At 42.9% G+C, this 19590-nt stretch overlaps 1 protein-coding gene across 1 annotated transcript in view; it reads right to left on the bottom strand.

Annotated features, from left to right (window-relative positions):
* The window catches only part of LOC111158891 (hydroxysteroid 17-beta dehydrogenase 4), an 88978-nt gene extending 69996 nt beyond the window's left edge, over positions 1 to 18982 (bottom strand). The window contains exons 1-2 of the mRNA XM_022521191.1: positions 18875 to 18982; positions 13671 to 13724 (exon numbers count right to left, since the gene is read on the bottom strand). Coding sequence (XP_022376899.1) covers positions 13671 to 13724; positions 18875 to 18932 — 112 coding nt within the window. The 5' untranslated portion in view covers positions 18933 to 18982. The remainder of the gene's footprint in view (positions 1 to 13670; positions 13725 to 18874) is intronic.
* Between the last annotated feature and the right edge of the window lie 608 nt (positions 18983 to 19590).

Raw genomic sequence — 19590 nt, forward strand, 5'->3', positions numbered from 1 at the left:
GAGAGAGCAAGCACAGGCAGACAGAATGGCAGGCAGAGGCAGAGGGAGAAGCAGGCTCCCGGATGAGCAAGGAGCCCAATGTGGGACTTGATCCCAGGACACTGGGATCATGACCCGAGCCGAAGGCAGCTGCTTAACCAACTGAGCCACCCAGGCGTCCCACTCTCTCTCTCTTTTTATTCAGATGTTGGCTGGATGGGGTTGGGTGGTTAAAGATAAGGGAATGAGGCAGGGAAAAAGCCAACGCCAAACCATACTGAAAATCAGCTAAGTCAAATGTGTTTTCACATAACTTTTTTAAGGAAAAGGGTTTTTCAGAAGGTGGACTGGAATATATTTTTCTACCAGTGTAGTCTTATTGTCTTACTGCAAATAAAAACTGGTATGAAGACACAAAGTAATGGAAAGAGGCTTACATTATTGCTCAAGAGATGAAAAAAGATTCTCAACACTAAACTCCTCTTAATTGTTCATTTCTATGCAATTACTCAAATGACAGGAAACCACCAGTAAAAAATAGCAGGAGTTTAAGACTCACAGCTAACAAGCTTGTAAGAGCCTTTTTAACTAAGTAAGGCAAAGTTCAAAAGCAAACTGGCTAACGGGATATTTGCAAAGAATTACTCCATTGTGCAATGGAACACTACCCTCAAGTGGAAATTGTTCAAAGTGCAACCAAACAGGTAAGCACTGAAGCTCATGTAAATAACTACCTGAGATCAGAGCCACACAGTTAAACAGCCTCAGAACAGACTTACTCAAGACAAGGCTCCACATCGGAATGCACTCAGTGAACACTGACCCCATGCATCATGCCACTGTCACCAGACCTAAATCTCAGGGTGAAAGCCTGGGAGAGCAACAATGGGAAAAGATCTTTTTGCAATTACATGCAAAGAGAAACCTGCCCGTACTATGTGACACTGTTACCATTAAACGGATGACTAAAATTCTAAGGAATAATAATAATAATAAATAGGGTTTTAAAATACCATTTGTACCTCATACTGGTATATGTATAATTGACATTTTCAAAGTACCACTGGGTACACTGCAGCCTTTGCTCTCCAAAGAGCTTTTTTTTTTTTTTTAAAGATTTTATTTATTTATTTGACAGAGAGAGAGAGATCACAAGCAGGCAGAGAGGCAGGCAGAGAGAGAGAATGAGAGGAGGAAGCAGGTTCCCTGCTGAACAGAGAGCCCAATGCGGGGCTCGATCCCAGGACCCTGAGATCACGACCCGAGCCGAAGGCAGAGGCTTAACCCACTGAGCCACCCAGGCACCCCTCCACAGAGCTTTTGAAATGTTGGCAGAACAGCTGTTCCCAGTTTCACAGATGAGGAAAGTCCGGAAGGGTTAGGGAACGTGCCAGAGGAGCCAAGGCTGTAGGAAATGGCAAAATCCAGACTAGAATCTGCACCTACCATAAAGCCACTCTGTTCCTCTAACATTGGAAGCAAGTTTCTTTTATCCAAAAAAGAACACAATTTTTTCCACTAAACCAAAAGGGAACAACACAGAGTTGCCATACTGTTTCCACTGTTAGGCTGAAAGATACACTCACTCTCCATCAGAAAGCTTCTCCTGAGCGGCCATCAGTGTTTCTAAATATGTGAAGGGCCACAAATTGCAGTGATAGTTTAGAAAGCAGAGTCTTAAATTAGGCTCCTGTACCTGGTTTTCTTTGTCTGAACAACAAGAAGGCATCAAAGTAATCCTTACTGAGAGAAAAAATGGAAAATGAGAAACTGATCATCCAGAGTTCAGTCGTTGGACCTCTTCCCTGCTCATCTGTACTCACCACCCAGGTGAGGTAATTCAGTCTCCTGGCTTTGGATACCATCTATAAACCGAAAATATTCAGATTGATGGAGTTGCAACCTGTCCCCCAACGACATAGTCTTGTAGGCCACTGTCTGCTGAGTATCTCCTTCTCAAAGTCTAGCAGGAACATCTCCTCCCTCCCCATCCCACTCTCCTGTGGGTCTTTCCCTATCTCAGTAAATGGCCTCTCAATCTTCCTCCTTCCCTGGCAACCCACATCAGCAAATCAGCAAACCCGACCCTATCTACCTTCAAAATATACCTAGAATTTAACCTCTTTGCCCCACCTCCAGCCCTACGACCTATCTCACCACTATCTCTTCTGTGGATTATTGCAGTAACTTGATAGGACTCTGCTTTCTTTTCTCTCTCTAATGGAAAAATCATTAAGATGCCCAAGAAGAGTTAATGGTACGAAAGCCCCAGTGACCTCATCATCCTTCCCCACCTGCATTCTTGCTCCCCCACAGTTATTCTCTACACAGCAATCAGAACCATCCACTTAGAGCTTAAATCAGGTCAGGCTGTTCCTCTATTTACACTCACCAATGGCTCCCCATCTCCAACAGGGTAAAAGCTGGTCTGGGCTCAGAGCTAAAGGATCTGCAATCTGGCTCTCCGCAACCTCTCTGTTCTCATCTCCCAGTTTTGTCCCCTTTGATGACCTTGCTCCAGCTGCACTGGCCCTCTGACTGACCCTGAACAAAAGTGAGCCTACTCCTGCCCCAAGACTGATACACTCACTAGCTGGGCCCCCATCACAGGCTCCTGGGCCCCACATCTCAATGGCACAATCTCTTCCTGCCCCCAGGTCCCTCCTCAGAATTCTCTTCCAGGCCATTCACTCAGATTCTTTCTCCACAGAACTCTTTGTTAGCTGACAGAGTTATGTAAAACTCTTACTGTGTTTACTCTTACTGTGTTTCCCCAAAGCTCTCCCCCCCAAACTAGAATGTAAGCTCTGTGAAAACATCTATTCTATCCCCCACTCTATTCCTTCGGCTCCTAGAACAGGCTTGCTACATGACAAGCACCCAATAAATAACTGTTGGATCAATAAAGGAGTCCATGTGATGATATCTACTAACTGTATGAAGAATTTTTAATTTTTCTATCATTTAAAAATTATAAACAGCCTGGGGCTATTCTAAAGCTATCTTTAAAGGCTGCCTCCCATCACCTGGGTTTGTGAAAGTCCTAAGAAGCATCTGGGGAAGGTGTGGACATTGTATATATAGCTCCTTTATCATAAGCTGGAATCCACACGTGCCTTCTTGCGATCCTTCTCCGTGTGTCATATAACCCATTCACTTAATCAGCATGTATGTCCTTTTTTCCCATTTATTTATTTATTTATTCATCCATTTAATTTGAATTCCAGTTAGTTGGCATACAGCACAATATTGGTTTCAGGAGAAGAGTTCATCACTTACACACAACACCCAGTGCCCATCACCACAAGTGCCCTCCTTAATACCTATCCCCCATCTAGCCCAGCCCCCACCCACCTTCTTCCATCGCCTCTCACTTTCTTCTCCATAGTTGAGAGTCTCTCATGATTTATTTCCCTCTCTTTCTCCCTCTCCTATGTTCGTCCATTTTGTTTCTTAAATTCCACATGAATGAAATCACCTGTTATTTGTCCTTCTCTGATTGACTCATTTCACCGAGCACAGCACGCTCTAGCTCCATCCACATCACTGCAAATGGCAAGATGTCATTCTTTTTGATGGTTGGGTAGTACTCGTGTGTGTGTGTGTGTGTGTGTGTGTGTCTTTGTTATCCACTCATCACTCGAAGGGCATGTGGGCTGTTTCCATAGTTTGGCTATTGTTGATAATGCTGCTCTAAACATCAGGGTGCATGTACTCCTTCATATATGTATTTCTGTATTCTTTGGGTAAATACCTACTGGTGCAATTGCTGGATGGTAAGGTAGCTCTATTTTCAGCTTGGTGAGGAAGTGCCATATCGTTCCCCAGAGTGGCTGCACCAGCTTCAGCGTGTATGTCTTAGTGATCGCTAAGCAAAGCACTGAGTTTACACTGAAGAGAATACATCAGTGCCTAAGGTAGACCCTTTTCTTTAAGAATCTAAAATAGAAACACGTTACATATAAGGTGGCTAGGATGCCCTTGCGTGAGCAAGACCTCAAGCTCACTTGGACATTCCAGATCCTAAGCAAAGGGGCTCACACAGGGCAGGCAGTCCCTACCATTGGCGCCATTCTTTTCCCTTTACAAAGGCCTTTAGTTTTCTTTGTTTTTGTTTTTTTAAGATTTTATTTATTTATCTGACAGAGAGAGAGACAGCAAGAGAGGGAACACAAGCAAGGGGAGTAGGAAAGGGAGAAGCAGGACCCCCGGCAGGCAGAGAGTCCCACGCGGGGCTCAAGCCCAGGACCCCAGCACCACGACCAGAACTGTAGGCACAGCCCAACAGCTGAGGCACCCAGGAGCCCCAGGCCTTGAGTTTTGGTTTTGGTTTTTTTTTTTAATTTTATAAACATATAATGTGTCATTAGGCCAAGGGGTACAGGTCTGTGAATCTCCAGGTTTACACACTTCACAGCACTCACCATAGCACATACACTCCCCAATGTCCAAAATCCCACCACCCTCTCCCGACCCCCCTCCCCGCAGGAACCCTCAGTTTGTTTTGTGAGATTAAAAGTCTCTGATGGTTTGTCTCCCTCCCAATCCCATCTTGTTTCATTTATTCTTTTCCTCCAAACCACCCACATTGCATCTCCACTTCCTCATATCAGGGAGATCATATGATAGTTGTGTTTCTCTGATTGACTTATTTCGCTAGCATAATACCCTCTAGTTCCATCCACGTCGTTGCAAATGGCAAGATTTCATTTCTTTTGATGGCTGCATAGTATTCCATTGTGTATATATACCACCTCTTCTTTATCCATTCATCTGTTGATGGACATCTAGGTTCCTTCCATAGTTTGGCTATTGTAGACATTGCTGCTATAAACATTCGGGTGCATGTGCCCCTTCAGATCACTGCGTTTGTATCTTTAGGGTAAATACCCAGTAGTGCAATTGCTGGGTCATAGGGTAGTTCTATTTTCAACATTTTGAGGAACCTCCATGCTGTTTTCCAGAGTGGTTGCACCAGCTTGCATTCCCACCAACAGTGTAGGAGGGTTCCCCTTTCTCCGCATCCTCGCCAGCATCTGTCATTTCCTGACTTGTTAATTTTAGCCATTCTGACTGGTGTGAGGTGATATCTCATCGTGGTTTTGATTTGTATTTCCCTGATGCCGAGGGATATGGAGCACTTTTTCATGTGTCTGTTGGCCATCTGGATGTCTTCTTTGCAGAATTGTCTGTTCATGTCTTCTGCCCATTTCTTGATTGGATTATTTGTTCTTTGGGTGTTGAGTTTGCTAAGTTCTTTATAGATTTTGGACACTAGCCCTTTATCTGATATGTCGTTTGCAAATATCTTCTCCCATTCTGTCAGTTGTCTTTTGGTTTTGTTAACTGTTTCCTTGGCTGTGCAAAAGCTTTTGATCTTGATAAAATCCCAATAGTTCATTTTTGCCCTGGCTTCCCTTGCCTTTGGCGATGTTCCTAGGAAGATGTTGCTGCAGCTCAGGTCGAAGAGGTTGCTGCCTCTGTTCTCCTCTAGGATTTTGATGGATTCCTTTCTCACATTGAGGTCCTTCATCCATTTTGAGTCTATTTTCATGTGTGGTGTGAGGAAATGATCCAATTTCATTTTTCCGCATGTGGCTGTCCAATTTTCCCAACACCATTTATTGAAGAGGCTGTCTTTTTTCCATTGGACATTCTTTCCTGCTTTGTCGAAGATGAGTTGACCATAGAGTTTAGGGTCTATTTCTGGGCTCTCTATTCTGTTCCATTGATCTATGTGTCTGTTTTTGTGCCAGTACCATGCTGTCTTGATGATGACAGCTTTGTAATAGAGCTTGAAGTCTGGAATTGTGATGCTACCGACCTTGGCTTTCTTTTTCAATATTCCTTTGGCTATTCGAGGTCTTTTCTGGTTCCATATAAATTTTAGGATTATTTGTTCCATTTCTTTGAAAAAAATGGATGGTACTTTGATAGGAATTGCATTAAATGTGTAGATTGCTTTAGGTAGCATAGACACTTTCACAATATTTATTCTTCCAATCCAGGAGCATGGAACATTTTTCCATTTCTTTGTGTCTTCCTCAATTTCTTTCATGAGTACTTTATAGTTTTCTGTGTACAGATTCTTAGCCTCTTTGGTTAGGTTTATTCCTAGGTATCTTATAGTTTTGGGTGCAATTGTAAATGGGACTGACTCCTTAATTTCTCTTTCTTCTGTCTTGTTGTTGGTGTAGAGAAATGCAACTGATTTCTGTGCATTGATTTTACATCCTGACACTTTACTGAATTCCTGGACAAGTTCTAGCAGTTTTGGAGTGGAGTCTTTTGGGTTCTCCACATATAGTATCATATCATCTGCGAAGAGTGACAGTTTGACTTCTTCTTTGCCAATTTGGATGCCTTTAATTTCCTTTTGTTGTCTGATTGCTGAGGCTAGGACTTCTAGTACTATGTTGAATAGCAGTGGTAATAATGGACATCCCTGCCGTGTTCCTGACCTTAGCGGAAAAGCTCTCAGTTTTTCTCTATTGAGAATGATATTTGCGGTGGGTTTTTCATAGATGGCTTTGATAATATTGAGGTATGTGCCCTCTATCCCTACACTATGAAGAGTTTCGATCAGGAAGGGATGCTGTACTTTGTCAAATGCTTTTTCAGCATCTATGGAGAGTATCTTATGGTTCTTGTTCTTTCTTTTATTAATGTGTTGTATCACATTGATTGATTTGCGGATGTTGAACCAAACTTGCAGCCCTGGAATAAATCCCACTTGGTTGTGGTGAATAATCCTTTTGATGTACTGTTGAATCCTATTGGCTTGTATTTTGGTGAGAATTTTTGCATCTGTGTTCATCAAGGATATTGGTCTGTAGTTCTCTTTTTTGATGGGATCCTTGTCTGGTTTTGGGATCAAGGTGATGCTGGCCTCATAAAATGAGTTTGGAAGTTTTCCTTCCATTTCTATTTTTTGGAACAGTTTCAGGAGAATAGGAATTAGTTCTTCTTTAAATGTTTGGTAGAATTCCCCCAGGAAGCCGCCTGGCCCTGGGCTTTTGTTTGTTTGGAGATTTTTGATGACTGCTTCAATCTCCTTACTGGTTATGGGTCTGTTCAGGTTTTCTATTTCTTCCTGGTTCAGTTGTGGTAGTTTATATGTCTCTAGGAATGCATCCATTTCTTCCAGATTGTCAAATTTGTTGGCGTAGAGTTGCTCATAGTATGTTCTTATAATTGTTTGTATTTCTTTGGTGTTAGTTGTAATCTCTCCTCTTTCATTCATGATTTTATTTATTTGGGTCCTTTCTCTTTTCTTTGTGATAAGTCTGGCCAGGGGTTTATCGATCTTATTAATTCTTTCAAAAAACCAGCTCTTAGTTTCATTGATTTGTTCTATTGTTTTTTTGGTTTCTATTTCATTGATTTCTGCTCTGATCTTTATGATTTCTCTTCTCCTGCTGGGTTTAGGGTTTCTTTCTCGTTCTTTCTCCAGCTCTTTTAGGTGTAGGGTTAGGTTGTGTTCCTGAGACCTTTCTTGTTTCTTGAGAAAGGCTTGTACCGCTATATATTTTCCTCTCAGGACTGCCTTTGTTGTGTCCCACAGATTTTGAACCGTTGTGTTTTCATTATCATTTGTTTCCATGAATTTTTTCAATTCTTCTTTAATTTCCTGGTTGACCCATTCATTCTTTAGAAGGATGCTGTTTAGTCTCCATGTATTTGGGTTCTTTCCACATTTCCTCTTGTGATTGAGTTCTAGCTTCAGAGCATTGTGGTCTGAAAATATGCAGGGAATGATCCCAATCTTTTGATACTGGTTGAGACCTGATTTAGGACCAAGGATGTAATCTATTCTGGAGAATGTTCCATGTGCACTAGAGAAGAATGTGTATTCTGTTGCATTGGGATGAAATGTTCTGAATATATCTGTGATGTCCATCTGGTCCAGTGTGTCATTTAAGGCCTTTATTTCCTTGTTGATCCTTTGCTTGGATGATCTGTCCATTTCAGTGAGGGGAGTGTTAAAGTCCCCTACTATTATTGTATTATTGTTGATCTGTTTCTTTGATTTTGTTATTAATTGGTTTGTATAGTTGACTGCTCCCAGGTTAGGGGCATAGATATTTAAAATTGTTAGATCTACTTGTTGGACAGATCCTTTGAGTATGATATAGTGTCCTTCCTCATCTCTTATTATAGTCTTGGCTTAAAATCTAATTGATCTAAGGATTGCCACCCCTGCTTTCTTCTGCTGCCCATTAGCATGGTAAATTGTTTTCCACCCCCTCACTTTATATCTGGAGATGTCTTCGGGTCTAAAATGAGTTTCTTGTAGGCAACATACAGATGGGTTTTGTTTTTTTATCCATTCTGATACCCTGTGTCTTTTGATTGGGGCATTTAGCCCATTAACATTCAGGGTAACTATTGAGAGATATAAATTTAGTGCTATAGTATTGCCTGTAAGGTGACTGTTACTGTATATTGTCTCTGTTCCTTTCTGATCTACTACTTTTAGGGTCTCTCTTTGCTCAGAGGACCCCTTTCAATATTTCCTGTAAAGCTGGTTTGGTGTTTGCAAATCCTTTCAGTTTTTGTTTGTCCTGGAAGCTTTTTATCTCTCCTTCTATTTTCAATGATAGCCTAGCTGGATATAGTATTCTTGGCTGCATGTTTTTCTCGTTTAGTGCTCTGAATATAACATGCCAGCTCTTTCTGGCCTGCCAGGTCTCTGTGGATAAGTCTGCTCCCAATCTAATATTTTTTGCCATTGCATGTTACAGACTTCTTTTCCTGGGCTGCTTTCAGGATTTTCTCTTTGTCGCTAAGACTTGTAAATGTTACTATTAGGTGACGGGGTGTGGACCTATTGTTGTTGATTTTGAGGGGGGTTCTCTGAACCTCCTGGATTTTGATGCTTGTTCCCTTTGCCATATTAGGGAAATTCTCTCCGATAATTCTCTCCAATATACCTTCTGCTCCCCTCTCTCTTCTTCTTCTTCTTCTGGAATCCCAATTATTCTAATGTTGTTTCGTCTTATGGTGTCACTTATCTCTCGAATTCTCCCCTCGTGGTCCAGTAGCTGTTTGTCCCTCTTTTGCTCAGCTTCTTTATTCTCTGTCATTTGGTCTTCTACATCGCTAATTCTTTCTTCTGCCTCATTTATCCTAGCAATGAGAGCCTCCATTTTTTATTGCACCTCATTAATAGCTTTTTTGATTTCAACTTGGTTAGATTTTAGTTCTTTTATTTCTCCAGAAAGGGCTTTTATCTCTCCAGAGAGGGTTTCTCTAATATCTTCCATGCCTTTTTTGAGCCCGGTTTGAACCTTGAGAATCGTCATTCTGAACTCTAGATCTGACATATTACCAATGTCTGTATTGATTAGGTCCCTAGCCTTCGGTACTGCCTCTTGTTCTTTTTTTTGTGGTGAATTTTTCCGCCTTGTCATTTTGTCCAGAGAAGAGTATATGAAGGAGCAAGTAAAATACTAAAATGGTGGCAAAGACCCCAGGAAAATATGCTTTAACCAAATCAGAAGTGATCCTAAATCATGGGGGGGGGGGGGGGGAAAGAAAAAAAAAAAAAAAGAGAAAAAAAAAAAAAAAAAAATTAAAAAAAGAAAACGAATAAAGAAATATAAAAAAGAAATATATATATATATATATAAAACGTTAAAAAAGAAAAGGGTAAAAGTTAAAAAAAGTTTAGCAGAAGAAGAAAAAAAAAATTGAAAAAGAAAAAATATTAAATTAACTGCAAGGCTAAAGAGTCATGGGGAGAAAGCCATGAGTTCCGTGCTTTGCTTTCTCCTCCTCTCGAATTCCGCTGCTCTCCTTGGTATTGAAACTGCACTCCTTGGTAGGTGAACTTGGTCCTGGCTGGATTTCTTGTCGATCTTCTGGGGGAGGGGCCTGTTGTAGTGATTCTCAAGTGTCTTTGCCCCAGGAGGAATTGCTCCGCCCTCACCAGGGGCCGGGCTGAATAATCAGCTCGGATTCGCTTTCAGGAGCTTTTGTTCCCTGAGCGCTTTCCGTAGAGTTCCGGAGGACGGGAATGAAGATGGCGGCCTCCCAGTCTCTGGCTCAGAGGAGTGAGAGCTCGGGGCCCCACTCCTCAGTGCACCCGCAGAGAATAGCACCCAATTACTCCCATCTCCCTGGCCTCTGGCCACGCTCCGAGCTGACCGAGCCTGTGACCGGTTCAAGGTAACCCCGAGCTGAGAGCTCACTCCTCGGCTCTGTCTCTGTAGCCGGCTTCCCCGTTCTAATACCTGTAAGCTCTGTGACACTCAGACACCCCCGATCCTTCTGTGACCCTGCGGGACCTGAGGCCACGCTGACCCCACATGGGCTTCACCCCGGTTTAGCCTCTGGAGCGATGTCCCTCAGCGGAACAGACTTTTAAAAGTCCTGATTTTGTGCTCCGTTGCTCCACCACTTGCTGGGAGCTGGCCCCTACCCCCGCGATCTATCTTCCCGTCACTTTGGATTCACTTCTCCGCCAGTCCTACCTTTCAGAAAGTGGTTGGTTTTCTGTTTCTAGAGTTGCTGTTCTTCTTCTCTTCGATCTCCCGTTGGATTTGTAGGTGTTTGCAATCTTTAGATAAGCTATCTAGCTGATCTCCTGCTAACTGAAGTAGTCTCAGTCTGCTACTTCTCCGCCATCTTGACTCCTCCCCACCAGGCCTTTAGTTTTTGATGTCACTTAATCCCCACCATAATTCTCAAAGTTTGATAAGGTGGCTACTAACAGTGTAAGAGATCACATGGTTAGGCAGCATAGCCAGGACTGGAAGCCCGACCTGACTTGGAAGGCAGTGTGTTTTTCCCACCACCGTTCCCCTTTCAGCTATGAGGATCACACTGGGCTTGGAAACATGGACTCTGTCATCAGGCCCTGGGAACCTAAGAGTCATCTTTACCAGCCACTGTGTAACAGCAGCACAGGCAAGAAATCATGCCATTCTTAAAGGATTGTGATTTCAATGACCCGAAGGTGCTACTTCTCCAGTTCAAGAACTGAAAAGGTTCTGCCTTTCTAATGGTCAAGAGAGGTTCTTCCTGCTGGACCACTTGAGCCATCTTTCTGCTCATGCCCTCAAGAGAAAACTTAAGACTCGGAGTCCTGCCTATGGCTCACCTACTGAGAAAAGTCCAAAAAATTCCAGTGCCAACATTCACAGGCGTGTAAAACCATTTCCTGTAAGATGTGATTTAGACAACACTGAACATCCCTTGTTGTAACTATCAGCCAAAGGCTGACCAGTTCTTATACCCAGACTGCAATCTCCCACAATTCTTTCTATTATGGGATATAAAACACAGCAATCATATTAACATGAAGTCAGAGAATATCTTTTGTGATCCTTGGCCAAGGGACTTCCCCTGGCCAATGAAACGGGAGTGGCAGTGGCATGCTAAGAAGAGACTTAGGAGCCATCATGGATCCACTGGTTTCCTCCCTCCGTCCCAAGAACAACAATGTCCCAGACAGAAGCTGCTCCTTTAGCTGGGATCCTGAAATTAGGAAGACACTGAGAGCAGAGACACAGTTGACTAGAGGCTAAAAGGCCACAAAAGCATGAAATAATTCTTTACTATTGTCAGACATTGAGATTTATTTGTTAACCCAGCATAACCCAGCATAAGGTGACTTACATGAGAAACCAACTACTCTACCCTTTTGGTCTTACTTCTTAAGGAACTCTGAGCTAGTCATAAAATTAGGAGGAATCACTTTTTCATAGACAAGATACCCTGATGTCATACCCTCCCAGGTTTATTTATTCCTCTACTTTTTCTTACTCATGTAAAAAATACACTGGGCAAAACAAAAATTAACAAAGAAGAAACAGTAGTGTGTGTGATGCAAGCTAGAAACAGGTATCTGAAAAGCTAGAACTAGGGGGTAGCAGTGGCCAGGGAGGAACACAACTTGCAGCTGGTCTAGAAAGTTCACAGGTAGGTCACAGGAAAAAAAGCAGTAGAAAAAAATCCACCAAAAGGTAAGCCATTTCAACAGAATGACTTTCCCCTTAACCAAATGAAATCTGGCTCTTCAGCCAAGTATGACAAATGATTTGGCAAGCCCTTAACCAAACGAAATCTGGCTCTTCAGCCAAGTACGACAAATGATTTTGCAAGACACAGTACCTGTCCTTCTGGACTTCACCAGCACATGCTGCAATGACAAAATAAAAAGACAAGCAAGACCTCTTTCTCTTTTTGTTAGAATTTTAAAGCTCCTGTTCCGAATTTAATAAACTCAACAGTAAGAGATCAATACAGGAAAAATGACCCACATGACCACACGATGCTGTAAAGTTTTTACAAAATAAGTTTATAAACTAAGATTATATCTTAATCCCACACAAAAAAAGGAATTTTTTTGACCAATCTCAAAAGACACACGTGTCCCCACCCCCACCCCCTTCAAGAAGAGTCTATGTCAAACAACAAAAAAGGTCCAGTGAACAAAGTACCTTCTCTGAACAAGGAAATAGTCTAGGTCCTTTAGGAGATACAGAAGATAAAACAGAGTCCTTACCCACACAGAACTGAGCAGAAAAAAAAGGTAACTAAATCAAAAGTTATAGGGTAAAAATATTACGCAGCAGCAACAGAAATAAGAGAAAAACAGGAACAACATGGGACTATGGACCTTGACAATGAAGTATCTTGTGAAAATCTGGCAAAACAGGCCTGAACGGAGCCCACGCCCTCTGGCTAAATACCACAATATCAAAATTGGCCACAAAGAGCAGAGATAATGCCTTTAAACAGGAACATGGACTCTATGTCCCTTACATAAAGATAAGCTACATATCCACCCGAGGGAGAAGAGTATAATTAAATGTCCTGTTTGTGTGTTCTTTATCTAGAAAACCAGGGTGCCTGCTTACACTTTTGTTATACATGTCTCCAAACACAAACTGGGGGAAATTTATCTCTCTCTGTGCCTTAGTAAGAGGTAGAAATACGGTCATTATTAAGCCCTGTGGGCCAACAATTTTATCTCTACGAAGAGACTAGTAAATACTAGACCCTATCATCTGCTCTACCTACTATGTATCCTGCACTGAGCACTCGTTCAATTACTGTCCACCAAGGCTTGGCGGCAGGTGGATCCACTCCCGCGTGCATACCGCATCATGCCAGAGCAAAACATTTAAACTATTAAAACCTCCCACCTTGTGATCCTTCAATGCAGCGTCTTCCAACTGATGACCATAATAAAATTCATCCAACTGTCCCTTCAACGAAAACTTTAAAAATTTGTTGGTAAAAACTTCCCGAGGAAAAATTTTGATGAAAGAGATTTAAAAAGAAACAAAAAAAGAAAAAAGAAACATACTTTGGATTCCCTGACTCCAAACTTCTTATTTTTATCAATATATTTATACTTAAAGGGATTCATTTTGCATCAGCCTTCTGTCTCAAAAAATTACAGCTCACAGTTTACCAAATTCACGAATTTCCTTCTGTACAATGAATGGGTGACCACCTTATCAATTCTGTTCAGCTTCAGATTCTGCGGAGCTAGTCTACCTTAAAAAAGTAAACTAGAAAGTCAGCCTCAAGGAGGAAAACTTTTGCCAGCAGAAGAAATAATCAGGATGAAATCTGACCTTGACAAATGATTTCATGTAAAGACAAAGGTGACTGACTTGTGAGGACAGTACTCTCAATCCCAGCTACTCGTTAAAAAGAAAATTTTATCAACTTACCAACAACGGATGCTCCTCTTTCTGCAAAAGCCAGGGCATAGGATCGGCCCAGCCCTAAAAAAAAAAACAGAAACAAAGGCATCAAGAGAGTTGAACAAATGTTAGCAATTTTGGGGTCCATTCAAATCAACCCCTATTTTAAAGTAACCGGTGAGGGGCACCTGGGTGGCTCAGTGGGTTAAGCCTTTGCCCTTTGGCTCAGGTCATGATCTCAGGGTCCTGGGATCCAGCCCTACACTGGGCTCTCTGCTCAGCGGGGAGCCTACTTCCCCCTCTCTGCCTGCCTCTATGCCTACTTGTGATCTCTCTCTCTCTCTCTCTCTCTCTCTGTCAAATAAATAAATAATCTTTAAAGTAAGTGGCGAGCAATTAACTACATTATAATGATAGGACCTCTCCCCATCTAGCTCACCCTCTTCTACTTACAGAGGTCAGAAAGCTTAAAACCATATTTTCCACCTATTCTGCCCACCATTTCCTACCCCCCTACCCCGCTGCTAGGAGGCTCCAAGGTTCCCGCATTAAAGGCATTTCCACTTCTGGAAGGTGGAAATGAGGCAAGTTAGCTTATGGTGACTTCTGGCTGTCGTCGATGGCTAAGGAGCTGCTTTCTTAAATCCTCCCAGGTATTAAGAAATAGTGTGTGTAGTTCTTGATTGAGCTCCCTCTTGATCAAGCTCCAGCTGGCAGCTTCCACTCTTTAGACCCTTGGTACGGTGTGGCTATTGGGACTGTAGCAGTTCCAACAGCAGCCCCCGAGTTAGGAATTCCCTCCTGAACCAGTTCCGATGGTTCCACAAGTCATTACAAGACAAAGTGTCAAACACCCAACTGCCCGTGGTAGTTTTGCGGTTTTTTTTTTTAATTTTTTTAATTTTATTTTTTTAAGTAGACTCCATGCCCAACATGGGGCTTGAACTCATGACCCTGAGATTACAAATCACATGCTCCACCCACTGAGCCAGCCAGGCATCCCCCAAATACCTACATTAAATCCTTTCCTGCTTCAAATATCTAGTCATTTCTATATCCTGTACCGAACCTTGACTACACAATTACCAAACACAAAAAATATTTATTTCAGACTCAGAGGTACAAGGTGTAAATTTGTTATCCAAAATATATACATATACTTATATAGGTTTTAGAGGCACATAGTATCTCAGGATAAATATATATGAAATGGCAATTATGAGGTTACCTCTGGAAACAGAACTGTGTAACTAGCAACCAAGGGTGGAAGGCTTACTTCTGTATTATTTAAATCATTTTAACATATATATACATCTTTTTCATTTAAATTACCTGATAAATTTAACTACTGGCTTAAATTTAAATTGATAAAGCAGCATACAAATAACAAATTAAGATTGCTAAAAGTATCAGGCTCTTCTAAAAAGAACCCAAAAATATAAAGTTTTCCAAAACTGAAAGATATCACCAAATAATTTATTGTAGAAGCTAATTCACTTTGAATGGTAAGAGAGACTTTAGCCAGACACTAAAGGGAGGCTGTCTGTTAAGTGTCTGCATTCAGCTCGGGTCATGATCCTGGAGCCCTGGGATCGAGTCCGCCATCTGGCTCCCTGCTCAGCAGGGAGCCTGCTTCTCCCTCTGCCTGCTGCTCCCCTTGCTTGTGCGTGCTCTTTCTCCCTCTAAGTAAATAAATAAATCTTAAAAAAAAAAAAAAAAAAAAGAAAGTCTTCAGCCAATACACATAACTCAAGTCCTCTCATATCTTATCAGATCAAGGCTGAAGCACGTGTTCTAAACATTGTGTTTTTAAGGAAATCAAAGGCTTATGACCAGAAGATCCTGGAATACAAAATTAATGGTAACACAGTAGAAAAATCAATGGATGAAAGGAATGGGGTGAGTCGCTGGTAGAGAGAGTGACCTAATTTAATAAGAGAATTGTCTCAACTTAAAATCAAGTTATATAGTTCTCTCAAAAGACAATGTAAATGATGTTCCTTTATCATCAAGGCCTGTATAAACTATACACAAATCTGCATATAAAGTGAAAAATGACAGTCTCCTTTCTTTTCCCTCCAACCCCACTAACTCATTAACAGATTAGGAAGGACCCTTGCATGTTTTTTTTTTTTTTTTTTAGATTTTTATTTATTTATTTGACAGACAGAGATCACAAGTAGGCAGAGAGGCAGGCAGAGAGAGAGAGAGAGAGAGAGAGAGAGGAGGAAGCAGGCCCCCGCCCTGCCGAGCAGAGAGCCCAATGTGGGGCTCGATCCCAGGACCCCGGGATCATGACCTGAGCTGAAGGCAGAGGCCTTAACCCACTGAGCCACCCAGGTGCCCCCCTTGCATGTTTTAATAGTGTTTATATAAATATTATTTAATACTTTATGCCCATTAGTCTGCCTCTCCAATTAAACTAGAACGTCCTTGATGGCTGAGACTGAATATGTCACGCTTTTGTATTTCCCACACCACCCAGCACAGCTTCAGAGTCAAAGGCACAAAAAGTTAAATCCAAGAGCCTCCATTTCGTCATAATCTCTTAATTCCCTCACATCTTCTTAATTCTTAATTCTCTTCTCACCCACACCTAAATTCACTGCCAATCACTCTTCTTCATTTCTCTTTTTTTATTTGACCTTAATTTCTTTAACACTGTCAAATCTCAGTTGACTCTTAACTCAAACTGCTCATTTAGGGTTAGGTAGTTTACACTCCTAAGTTAACAACAAAGCCCCTGAAAATAGCTCCCTAGACTATTTCCCTTTCCAGCTTTACTCAGAATCTCCAGCTACGCACACACTTCTCACTAGTTCCAGATGCAACATCTGTGCTCTCAAAACCCTCTGAAATTCAAAATGACTGGACTTCCTTCCTTCTTCCATGGCCCAAATCCTCAACTTTCAACAGTTACATTCCCAACAACCACTTCAGTCAATCAATAAATGACTATTATACCCTGTTATTCCCCTGTTATACCACCAACCATGGCAAAATACTCCAGCTGAAGTACTGTGCTTGGCTTGATAAGCACAGAGAATTGTGTGGACAATTCTATAACTCTCCTTCCAGATCTCCCAATAAACTAATCTGTATTTCAAGCTAAACAACAGCACCTGAATAGTGCAGATATATATATATACATATTTAAGATTTTATTTATTGACTTGGGAGACAGAGCACAAGCAGGGTGAGCAGCAGAGGGAGAGGGAGAAGTAGGCTCCCTGCTAAGCAGGGAGTCCGACTCAATCCCAGGACCCTGGTATCATAACCAAAGCCAAAGGCTGACACCCAGGTACCCTGATAAATTTCTCTTATCTGTAGAATAGGAGTGGGTTGGAGTCAGACTAATTCTCAGATCAGGCCCTGCAGGCATTCATGGATACCCTCCTGGGATGTTCAGCACTGACTCAGTTATATGGGTATGAATCTCTAAATGAGAAACCCAAGACCTCAAGGACAAGTCTCCGTGATAGGAATGCAACTTCATCTCTGTCTCCGTTTTTCAATGATGACCTAAGACAGTCTCAACTTCACTACAAAATTATTTATCTCCCTCAGCAAGAGCTGGTGACCATACCATAATCCAGGCAAGGGAAAGTCTGCAGGGCTCTATAAACAGGAGGTGCTAAGTCCATTATTGTCTACTCACAACTCAATGATTCACAAAATCAGTTTAGGAGGTAGCAATGCACACTTACTTAGTGAAATAGAAAATTTTAGAGGGTGCTTCATTTACCATGTATCATGTCATGAATGGTGTATGGGTGTCCTGGGTCATGGTGCAAAAGGTATTTCAAACTGCAAATCACTCACTATTTAAACAGGCTTAGAACACTCAATGCATCAGTTAATTTTTTCCATCAAAGGCCAAGTGTAAACAAAATGCTCTCCAGGGGCACCTGGGTGGCTCAGTTGGTTAAGCAACCAACTCTTGATCTCAGCTCAGATCTTAATCTCAGGGTCATCAGCTCAAGCCCAGCACTGGGCTCCAAGGTGGGCATGGAGCCTACTTAAAAAAAAAAAAAAAAAAAAAGAAAGAAAGAAAGAGAGAGAGAGAAAGAAAGAAAGAAAGGTTTTCCAAAAACATATGATCATTTTAGGATGAATATAGCTATGGGTATAAAATTCTTGGCCACCAATGAAGACTAGAAACATCTTGGGAATGGGGGCATTAGAATCTATCAACAAAGACGTAAAGATACAAATGGATTAACTGACAATTCCACTGTTGTGACTTTTAATACACAATTTAAGTTAATTACATGTTAGGTCTATTCTAGATATAAGGTACCAGCCGTGGGAATCAAAGGCAAAGAAGGTCAAGATCCCAACACCTGGGGGTTAGAGTGGGAAATAGCATAAAATCACAGGGCAGAACACCACCACGGGTATGAGCGGTTTTCCTCTTTTTTTTTTTCCCCCTCCTTCAAGAATAGGGTTTTTTCACCTAACAAATCTCCATTCTGCTCTGGCCCACTCCAGAAATGTCTCCCCCCGCCCCCCGGTTTCTATTGTTCCTATCCCACGCCCACCCTAACACCTGCCTGACTCTGGCAGGCATTCTGAGTTTACAACTCGCACCAAGAGTCCAGCCAGTCCACTACAGCGTTTGGCTTGATAAGCACACAAACTTCAACAAGAAGACTCTCCCCTCTCTAAAGAAGAACCTCTCAAGGGCTTAGAACCATCTGAAAGAGGAAGAGAAACACTGCACAGCTGACTTTTTAAAGGCAAGGGGCTGCCATCCCTCCTCCTCTGGGGGTGACTCCTGTCGCGTCCGGCTTTTCCACAGCCTTCCGAGGACTCGACAAGAGGCCTAAGGCGAGAAGAGAGGCGACCCAGCATCAGTGAAAACTTTTATCGAGTCCTGAAAACCGCAGCGTAGCCCGGCCTCTCTCTTGCAGGACCCCCGGGGGCCTTGGGAAGCTGCACGGGACTTTGTGACTGGGGGTTTCTGGACTCAACGCCGGCCAGGCCCACCTCTCCCTCCTCGGCAGAGTCGGCACCTCGAGAACGGCCGTTACCCGTCCTCCCACCCGGCCCACCGGTCCCCTGGCTGGTTCTTCACGCCGCCTTCACTCACCCCCACCGCCGCCCCAACACCGCCCGCAGCCCCGGCGCCGGGACTGCAGCTGCGGCTGCGCGTGGAGCCCGGGACGAGAAGGGGGGCTCCGGGCGCCAAGGCTAGGCGGGCGTCCGCTCTCCGGCTTTCGCGTGCTCACCTCCCCCCGCGCCGGTGACCAGTACCACCCGCCCGTGGAAATGCAAGAGCGAGGCCATGAGTCCAGCCTGCTGCGACACAGACACACAAGCCGATTCGGCTCTCCCTGCGACCCGCCGAGGAAAGATGGAACGGAAGGGGGTGGATGGGAGTGACCTGAGGGCTTCAGGGAAGGAAAAGGACGCACTTCCAAGTGCGCCTGCGCGGGAATCCCTTGGAACTCTGGGAAATGTAGTCCAGGGGCTCGGAGAGCCTCTTCAAGAGGTTTGACTTCAAAGGCCACTTTTTTTTTTTTTTTAAGATTTTATTTATTCACTTGACAGAGAGAGAGATCACAAGTAGGCAGAGAGAGAGGGAGAAGCAGACTCCCCGCAGAGCAGAGAGCCTGATGCGGGGCTCAAACCGAGGACCCTGAGATCATGACCTGAGCGGAAGGCAGAGGCTTTAACCCACTGAGCCACCCGGGTGCCCCGACTTTCGCTCTTAGAAGTAAATGGGATCCTCGAGGACCTGTGTGGTAAATGGCTGACAGGGCACCAAACGTACATCCATTCTCCTATCATTTTGTCATTCATTCAACAGGTGTTTTCTGGATTTAGGCGCTAGCCTAGAGAAATAGGACGGCAGCCCCTATTTTTAAATAACTTTCAGGCATAGACCCGAAGGAAAAAAAGTCACCCTTTACCAATGAGTAAAGATTTGTTAGAATGTAACGCC

Source organism: Enhydra lutris, unplaced genomic scaffold (assembly GCF_002288905.1).
Source record: "Enhydra lutris kenyoni isolate GAN:26980312 unplaced genomic scaffold, ASM228890v2 scaffoldscaffold64, whole genome shotgun sequence".
Classification (NCBI taxonomy): Eukaryota; Metazoa; Chordata; class Mammalia; order Carnivora; family Mustelidae; genus Enhydra; species Enhydra lutris.